The 9,496-nt window shown below is 57.4% G+C and overlaps 1 protein-coding gene across 1 annotated transcript; it reads left to right on the top strand.

Annotated features, from left to right (window-relative positions):
* The first annotated feature begins 33 nt into the window (after window positions 1-33).
* TMC4 (transmembrane channel like 4) lies at window positions 34-9,377 on the top strand. Its single transcript, XM_027514637.1, has 15 exons — window positions 34-143; window positions 1,199-1,412; window positions 3,175-3,320; window positions 3,510-3,742; window positions 3,831-3,952; window positions 5,523-5,670; window positions 6,164-6,331; window positions 6,553-6,716; window positions 6,967-7,093; window positions 7,356-7,453; window positions 7,716-7,899; window positions 8,283-8,413; window positions 8,517-8,672; window positions 8,911-8,989; window positions 9,094-9,377. The coding sequence occupies exons 1-15, from the start codon at window positions 65-67 to the stop codon at window positions 9,160-9,162; spliced, it is 2,118 nt and encodes a 705-aa protein (XP_027370438.1). The 5' UTR covers window positions 34-64; the 3' UTR covers window positions 9,163-9,377.
* The last annotated feature ends 119 nt before the right edge of the window (window positions 9,378-9,496 follow it).

Raw genomic sequence — 9,496 nt, 5'->3', positions numbered from 1 at the left:
CGCCTCGCCCGGGGCGGTCCCCGCTCGGGGGCCCTGGAGACGGAAACGGATCGGCGGCCGGGCCATGGAGGAGCGCCCGCCGTGGGACCCGGAGGCCTGGGGCTCCGTGGAGGGGCGGCCGGCACCCCGGGCGGCCAGAACAGGTCGGGGGCTTGGAGAAGGCCGGGTCCGGTCCGCCTGGCGGGGAGACGGCCTGGGGGAGGCGGAGAACGGGGGCCCCGGGCAGAGGGGACCCAGGGGCCGGGACTTAGAGCTCCCGGAAGGAGTGCGCAGACCCAGAGCCTGGGAGGCGGGAGTGTCCGCGCGTGTCTGAGGGCTGGCAGGGGCCAGAGTCACGAACCGAATTAGAGGGGAAGGAAGTCCGGAGCCCACCCCTCAGCCTGAGGTGGGAGCGGCCACGCTTGGGTGCTTGGAGGGCGCAGGGCGGGGAGGAGCGGTGTCTGGGGCTGGGGGTCCAAACTCCCAGGTCTGAGGAGGAGGGGCCGGGGGCCTGGACCCCCGGGTCTGAGGGGGAGGGGCGTGGGGCCTGGACCCCCGGGTCTGAGGGGGGAGGTGGGGGGCCTGGACCCCCGGGTCTGAGGAGGGAGGAGGGCTGGGGGCCTGGACCCCCGGGTCTGAGGGGGGAGGTGGGGGGCCTGGACCCCCGGTCTGAGGAGGGAGGAGGGGCTGAGGGCCTGGATCCCCGGGTCTGAGGAGGGAGGAGGGGCTGGGGGCCTGGATTCCAGGTCTGAGGGAGGAGGCGTGGCGCCTGGATCCCCAGGTCTGAGGAGGAGGGGTGTGGGGCCTGGACCCCTGGGTCTGAGGGGGGAGGCGTGAGGCCTGGACCCCTGGGTCTGAGGGGGAAGGCGGGGGGCCTGGACCCCCGGGTCTGAGGTGGGAGGTGTGGGGCCTGGACCCCGGGTCTGAGGAGGGAGGAGGCGCATGGGGCTTGGATCCCCGGGTCTGAGGGAGGAGGCGTGGCGCCTGGATCCCCAGGTCTGAGGAGGAGGGGTGTGGGGCCTGGGCCCCCGGGTCTGAGGGGGAAGGCGGGGGGTCTGGGCCCCCGGGTCTGAGGGGGAAGGCAGGGGGTCTGGACCCCCGGGTCTGAGGGAGGAGGAGGGGCTGAGGGCCTGGACCCCTGGGTCTGACGGAGGAGGAGCGAGTGTCTGCACTTCCGGGCCTGGACCCCGGACCCACCCCGCGTCCCGTTCCTGCCCAGGCCCGTCACTGTCCTCTGTGCTGAATGAGCTGCCCAGCGCTGCCACCCTTCGGTACCGAGGCCCTGGGGTGCTGCCTTGGGGGTCTGAGGAGGCTGAGGACGAGGAGGCATGGAGGAGCATGCAGACCTCCGCAGACGCCGCACTTCAGGAGCAGCTGGAGCCCGGCGCCTCCCGGGAACTGCCGTGGCCCATGCCGGCCAGGCGGGCACACAGGTGAGGCCCCCGCCAGACCTGGCCTCCTCCCCCGGCTAGCCGCTCTGCCCCCTTCTCTGGCCGCCCGTCTGTCCCTGCCCCTCTCCCAGCTGCCCCTCTGGGTTTCCTTGCCTCCCGTCAGTGTTGATGCTTCTCAGGCTCCAAGGAGTCCTGTCTGCAGGATTCCTGTGCTCTCTCTCCCCCAGCTTCTGTGTCTTCTGTCTTTTCTCCCTCCAAGCCTGACTGCCTCTGTCTGAAATCTGTTGTTCACTGTTTTTCTCTCTCTCTGAGCTTTATGTCAGTCTCTGCCTCCTACCACTCTGTTACATCTTTCTTTCCCCTGTCCTGCTACATAATTTGCAGGATGCAGTGAAAGCTGGGTCTCTTGTTCAACAGTTACTATGCATATGACACAGCAGTAAAAGTAAGCCAGAGGCCCTTCCGAGAACGGCCCTGGGTGCTCCTCAGGTGACCCTTGACACTGACCCTTGCTCCTTATATAATCTGGACACCAGTCCCGAGGTGTGGGGAGGTTCCCTCATGCCAGACAATGCTCTGACTCCACCTGGGTGTCCAACAACACAACTCAACTGTAACACTATCTACCTGGAGATAGAACCTCATTCACATAAAAAAGACACCTTTATCACTCTCACCACTTAGGAAATTCTAGCCTTTAGGAACTCTGTGCTAACAGGAAGAAGACCAAATAATATAATTCTTTTTATTTTATCTTATCTTAACCACTGGACCTCCAGGGAAGTCCTCCCCGCCCCCTGCTTTATTTCGATACAATTGACAGATAGCATCTTATAAGTGTAAGGTGTACAGTGTTACACATACACTTATATGTTGCAAAATGATTACCACAGTGTGCTAGCTAACACCTCCACCATGTCACATAATTACTGTTTGTTTTTTTGTGGTGAGAACACTTACTCTGTTGGCAAAAGTATACAGTGCAGCATTATGAGCTATGATCATGGAGCTCTACATTAAATTCCCAGAATTCATTAATCTTTTAACTGGAAGCTTGTACTCTGACCAACATCAGCATTTACCTACTCTACCCCCTGGTTACCACCATCCTACTCTCTTCTAAGTTCAGTTTTTTTATTTCACTTCATTTCGTTTCATTTTTTGACTGTTCCGTGCAGCTTGTGGGATTTTTAGTTCCCCAACCAGGGATTGAACCTCCGCCCTCAGCAGTCAGAGCACAGAGTCCTAACCACTGGACTGCCAGGGAACTCTCAGGTCAATTTTTTTAGATTCCACATGGGATATCATACACTATGAAATATGTTTCTTATTATAAGTCACAATATCACACCTACCTTTTTTTTTTTTTAACGTTATGATGATACTTGCCTACAGAAAAGTGCATGAGACATCATGCAATGGCTTACAGTTTTCCCAAAGCAAGGATCCAGATAACTTCCACCTGGGGCACCACCACCAGATGGGGCACCATCCATCTCCTTCCCAGACTTCTGCAGAGGATCGCCTCCTCGCTTTTCTTCACAGCTTGGCCATCTGTGTGTGCACCCCTGAACACCGTGCTTGCTCTGGGTCTTTCTGTGAATCGACCCCTGTAGTCTGTGTTTCCTGTCTTATGCTTAGTGTTAGGTGTGCTCCTTTTTACTGCTACAGAGCACCCCCTGTTAGGGACACCCAGAAGCCTGCTTCCTCGCCCAGTGGCTGGGTTGCCTCCACTTGTTGGTGGTCTCCATGCGGGACGGCCAGGCCGCTACTTTTCTGTCTCTGACTCTGTTTCCCCCCCCAGACAGAGGCTTGCCAGGGACCGAGTGGCCCAGGGCGCGGGGTCCACAGGGGCCCAATGGACTCGGCTGATTCGGAGGTCCAAGGAGAAAGTGCGGGAAGGCCTGCGCTCCCTGCAGCCCTGGGTGTGGACGCTGAAGAGGATCGGGGGTACGGGGGATGGGGTTTGGGCTGGCGACTTGGGGCAGAACTGGACTCCCTGTCCTGAGGGAGGAGGGGCTGGGGTCTGGACCCCCGGGTCTGGGGAGGAGGTGTGGGGTCTGGACCCCCGGGTCGGAGGGAGGCGGGCCGGGACCGGACTGGGAGCGGAGCCCGCGGCCTCTCTGCTGCCCCCTGCAGGACAGTTTGGCGCTGGCACCGAGTCCTACTTCTCCCTGCTGCGTTTCCTGCTGCTTCTCAACGTGCTGGCCTCGGTGCTGACGGCCTGCATGGTTCTGCTGCCCACCTGGTTGGAGGGGACTCCCCCGGGCCCCCCTGCCCCGAACGCCTCCTCGCCCTGCGGCTCCTACAACCCCGGCTCCCACGGCCTGGTCCCCTTCGCCACCGAGCTCTTCAACCTGCTCTCTGGAGAGGTGTGTGCTGGGTCCCGGTATCCTCAGGGACCCCTGACCCTGGTGGCCCCACTTCCTGAACCCCCTTGTCCTGACTTTCCTTCCGCAGGGTTTTCTAGAATGGTCTCCTCTCTTCTACGGGTTCTACCCGCCCCGCCCACACCTGGCCATCACCTACTTGTGCGCTGCGTTTGCCGTTGGCCTCCTCTACCTGCTGCTCATCCTTCACCGGTCAGTGACACTCCTGCACCCAGATCCCCTGGACCGTGGCGGGGAGGAGCGGTGGGAGGAGCGCCCTCCTCCATAGGCCTGAGTCTCGCTCTGCTGCGGGGTCCCTTTCTCTCTGCTTGAATTGCAATTGGATTTTTAAAATGCTTCATGACTGGCTCCAGGTCGAGGATAGATGGGAGATGTCTCCCTCCTGTGACTTAGTCTAGTGGGGAGGGAAAGATATTAAACAAACAAGGAAATTAATTGCATCTTTTCTGGAGGGGAGAGTGGCTGAATAGGAAATAAACAGGGGTGATTCATTCACTCAGGGATAGATATTAACTGAGCAGATACTATGTGTCAAGCATTGTTCTAGGCATTTGGCAAAACAGAGCCAAAAAAAAAAAAAACAAAACCCAACAGAGTCTGGTTGGTCCCGGTGGAGCTGACATTTTAACAGGAGAGACAAGTAATAAGCAATAGACCATAATGAGTGGATTGTATGGCATATTAGAGGGTGATCATGGTTGGGGTTACCCAGCCCCCAATCACCGTCGTTTGTATTAACACTATAGCTTGCTTTTGGCCCATTTTGTTCTTTATATAAAAGGAGACTCTATATATGATGAGGCTAAAGCCCGCAAGATTCCCTAATAATTAGAAGAGGGATGTGGTGAATGATAGAAGTTAAGAATGACTCCAGTGTTGGGACTTCCCTGGCCATCCAGTGGTTAAGACTCTGCCTTCCACTGCAGGGGGCGCAGGTTCAACCCCTGGTCAGGGAACTAAGGTCCTGAATGCTGCAGGGTACAGCCAGAAATTAAACAAAATAATAACAAATGACTTCAAAACAAACAAGAAAAGAATGACTATAGGTGTTTGCCATTTGAGATGGGGAGGGCTGTAGAAAGAGCAGGCTTTGGGCGGGGAATATCCAGGGTGCAGTTTTGGATCAGTAGATTATGAGGGAATATTGAGTATGCATTTGCATATGTGGGGGCCAGGCGAGAGGGCACAGGTGGAAGCAAGGAGGGCAGGTGGGTGCACTTGGGGGGTGATGGGGGCTGGCACCGGGGGTGGTGAAGGTGGATGTAGAGCCTTTTTGTACCGTTTTCTGTTTTAGTCCTTTTCTCGGGTTTTCTATCCCCTCCCTAGGTCTTTGTCCCCCTCTCTCCAGTCTCTACCTGCTCCCTCCTTCCTCTGGGCCTCTCCTTGGAACCCAACTTTCCCCATCTCCTTTTCTCTTATTGAGTCTTTGTCCCCCTTTCTTGGACTCTCTGCCACTTTGGGGTCTCAGTCTCCCCTTTGAATCTCTCTCTCCAGGGCCTCTGTTTCCTTCTGTTGGGACAGCCGGTCTTATCTCTTAGGTTTCTGTCTCTCCCTTCGGGGGTCTGTCCTCCAGGTCTGTTTCTGAATCTCTTCTTTAGTCTTTGGCATCAATGACTGGATGTGTCTCCATCAGGTAGCAGCTCTCCAAATGCCCTGTGTCTCAGAGTTCATTATCCCTATTTGCCCCATAAGACGGGAGGGGTGTGCCCCTGCTCACGGATGTCTTGCATACGCTCCATCTCCCGGTTCTCCCCTCTCTTAGCTCGGTGTCTGGGCTGAAGCAGACGTTGTTGGCTGAGTCAGAGGCCCTGACCCGCTACAGCCACCGCGTGTTCTCCGCCTGGGACTTTGGACTCAGCGGGGAGGTCCACGTGAGACTCCGCCAGCGCCTGATCCTATATGAGTTGCAGGTGCGCTTGGTGGCGGGGCCCTTTGAGCAGGGGGCACCCGAGGGGGCGGGGTTGACAGAATGGGCGGGGCCTGGGCCAGGGATGGGGCCTCCAGAGAGATGCTGGGCGGAGCTTTCTTCTTAGGAGGCGGGCCTTGAGGGAAAAGGGCTGAAGGCCACTACAGGTATGCCTGACGTCAAGGGTACAGGAAAAAGCTAGCTCAGTTCACAGTTAAGAGCAGGGCGTGGCCAGAAAAGGCTTGGCAGAGTAGAATCGAAACTCCAAAGGCCAGGCAGGAGTGCTGGGCGGGCCCTAGGAGGAGCTTGATGTGTTGGGTGGGGCGTTGGAAGGGCGGAGTCAGTTTTGAATTGTCAACCTGGAGGGTCTTGGATGGGCTGGGACCAGGACTATAGATGTTCTTAGGGAGCCGATGCAGCATCAGTTTCCGTTGAGCGTGGACCGCAGGCTGGACCTGGGGCAATGGAACACAAGTGGACGTCTCTTCCGGCCTTAGGTGGAGCTGGAGGAAGCGAGAGTGCGGCGCAGGGCTGCGGTGCGGACCCTGGGCCAACAAGCCAGGCTGTGGTCGGTGCGCCTGCTGCTCAACCTGGTGGTGCTGGCGCTCCTGGGGGCAGCCTTCTACGGCATCTACTGGGCTACCGGGGCCACTGTGGGCCTGCAGGTGCAGAGGGCCCTGGGGGAGGAAAGGCCCTGGAACCTACCTTCCCAAGGGTGGAAGAGACTGAAGCCTGTGATTCTTGGAATCTCAGAGAGGAAGGATTGGGGTCTGTGTGTGTGTGGTGGTGGTGGTGCTGAAGGAAGAAGAGGCTTGGGGAGGGTAATGGTAGGCATGGCCCCTGCAGGACCGCGGAGCCTCTTCTCTTGGCCCACCCTCCCTCCTAGGACAAGCCTCTTATCCAGCGGACGCCAGTACTGAAGCTCGTGGTGGATTACCTTCCGTCCATCTTCATCTCCGTGGTCAACTTCGTGCTGCCGCCTGTGTTCAAGCTCATTGCACCCCTGGAGGGCTACACCAGGAGTCGCCAGATCGTTTTTATCCTACTCAGGTTCTGGACTCCTGGCGTGGGCTGGGTCTGGCCGAGGGACATTGGTTCTACCAAATAAGAGACTGACATCGTCAAGATATGGGATCCGGTGGGATCTGGATTCAGATCCCGACTCCTCCTGTCACTGAGCCCCAGTTTTCTTCATCTGTGAAGTGGGGAGAACTGTGAGCACGCTCCACACAGGAGAATCCGGGCACGTGGTGGGCGCTCCATCAGTGTTGATGCCCTTTTTCTCTTTTCCACTTGCCAGGACAGTGTCTCTCCGCCTGGTCTCCCTGCTAGTCCTGCTCTTCTCTCTCTGGAATGAGATCACTTGCGGGGGTGATGCGGAGGATGAGAGGTGCAAAACCTGTGGCTATAATTACAAAGAACTTCCGGTGAGGATGCGGGGACTCCTGGGTCCTTGAAGGAAAGGAACAACCCGGTGGGTCCCAGATTCTTGGTTTGGGAGGAAAGAGGAGCTTGTGGTGCTAGAATACCTTCCCCATGAGGACAGGGGTATGGATTTTTAAAAAGAAGAAAGACCCCCGCCCCCCCAGATAAAGTATTGATAGAGTCTCATACTCCTGCAATTTGGAGACTCAGCTGTTTGGGTCTATAGGGTCCTGAGGTCCTTCTGACCTGTTCTTCGTCCCTCAGTGCTGGGAGACCCGCATGGGACAGGAGATGTACAAACTCCTACTATTTGATCTGCTAACCGGCCTGGCAGTCATCCTGCTCTACCAGTTTCCTCGGAAGTGAGAATCCCTCCCCTTGCTGTGGTCCCGCCCCTGCCCTAGGCCCGCAGACCATGCAGACCGCCCACCCTCCACGGGTCTGATAGTCAAGATTATTAACTCCACTCAAGCCCGGCCCCCTAGACGGACACTCCCGCTGGGCCTGGGAAGTTTCGCCCCGCCTCCAGATAGGCTCCCTTCCGATTGGTGGGCGGGACGGTGAAGGCGGGGAAACCCGTGGCCGGCCCGCCTCTGATTCTGCCGGTGTCATCCTGCCCCTCAGGCTGCTCTGCGGCCTCTGTCCCGGGGCGCTGGGCCGTTTTGCGAGGACCCAGGAGTTCCAGGTGCCTGACGAAGTGCTAGGGCTCATCTACGCACAGACAGTGGTCTGGGTGGGGAGTTTTTTCTGCCCTTTACTGCCTTTGCTCAACTCGGTGAAGTTCCTGTTGCTTTTCTACTTGAAGAAGGTGAGTGGTGGGGAGCAGCCTTGGGTCTGAGGCGGGGAGGTACTGGGGCTTGGGTTTCTGGATTCTGGGAGAAGAGAGTACTTAAGGATGTGACTTCCGAATCCTGGTGGGGGAGGATGCCGGGGTCCCGGACTACGAGATCCTGATAGAGGATGGGTCTGGAGGACAGACCCCTGGATGTGGGAGGAAGGGTCCAGGGCATCCCAATTGTTAGGTCTGAGGGAAGGAGGGGACCCAGACTCTTGTGTCTGATGGTGGAAAAGAACTGGGGTTCCTGGCTCCTGATTGAGGAGAGGGGGCCAGGGATTAGGGCTCCTGGATGGTGGAGGAGAGTCTGGGGCTCAGATTCCTGTGTCTCATATTCCTTCATCCCTTCCTGCCAGATCACCCTCTTCTCCACCTGCTCCCCGGCCTCCCGCACCTTTCGAGCCTCCACTGTGAATTTCTTTTTCCCCTTGGTCCTTCTCTTGGGTCTGGCCATCTCCGCCGTTCCTGTGCTTTATAGCATCTTCCTGTAAGTGTGAGAGGTACTGGCCTCTCTCTCCCACCCTCCACCCTCCTCTGTCCAGGGTTCTGACTTTGAGCCATCCTTGAGCTCTGCCTGTCTCTGACTTCAGGATTCCACCTTCCAAGCTGTGTGGTCCATTCCGGGGTCAGTCGTCCATCTGGGTGGTGATCCCCGCGTCTATCCGCGAACTGCCTCAGACGGCCCAGAATGTTCTCTTCTTCCTGGGTACCCAGGCTTTTGCTGTGCCCCTTCTGCTGATCTCCAGGTGAGGGCGCTAGACTCCTGGGTCTGAGTCTGAATGTCTGACCTGGGGTCCCGGGGCCTGCTTCTGAGAGAGAAGGGGGTTGGGGCCCAAACTCTTGGCTCTGAGGAAAAGAAGGGGCTGGGATGCTTTGACTCCTTGAGTCTGAAGGAGGAGGTCCAGACTCCTGGTTTCTAAAAAGCCCTACGTGGAAGATATTCTGAGAACGTTTGGGGAGTGGCTTCCATTTTATCTCCTCTAGCATCTTGATGGCGTATACCGTGGCCCTGGCTAACTCATATGGACGCCTCATCTCTGAACTCAAACGCCAAATACAGACGGTGAGCCAGGCCTGGCCCCTGGGAAGGGGTCCTGGAGAGTATGAAAAGGAACACAGGGGAGAGAAGAGTTGTCTCACCTCCCCCTCTCTTTACCCTTCCCTCAGGAGGCGCAGAATAAAGTCTTCCTGGCACAGCGTGCTGTGGCGCTGAGCTCGGCCGACAGAACTCTTTGACCTCTCCAGCCTGGCTTGGGGTGACGTCCCACTTCCAGCCCTAGACCTGCTCCCAGATCCTTTTTGAGCTTCGTCAACATCATTTGGGAAATGAGCGAACTGGAAAAGACTCCGCTCTTTTCCAGCCCTGGGATTCCCTGCTGAGCCCCCTGACACTCCAGTAAACCTCTTTCTAGTACTGTATCAATAAATATAGTACTGTATCAATAAACACAGCGGAGGCCGCTGAGTGCTTTTTAATCTCGGGTCCGGAAGCGGGGGGCAAGCCTTCAGCGGGACATAAACCAATCAAATGTGTGGGTCTGAGAGCGTGGCGGACTCTTCCGCGAGAGAA

The sequence above is a fragment of the Bos indicus x Bos taurus genome, chromosome 18 (genome assembly GCF_003369695.1).
Source record: "Bos indicus x Bos taurus breed Angus x Brahman F1 hybrid chromosome 18, Bos_hybrid_MaternalHap_v2.0, whole genome shotgun sequence".
NCBI classification, from domain to species: domain Eukaryota; kingdom Metazoa; phylum Chordata; class Mammalia; order Artiodactyla; family Bovidae; genus Bos; species Bos indicus x Bos taurus.
This window is presented reverse-complemented; position numbering and strand designations above follow the sequence as displayed.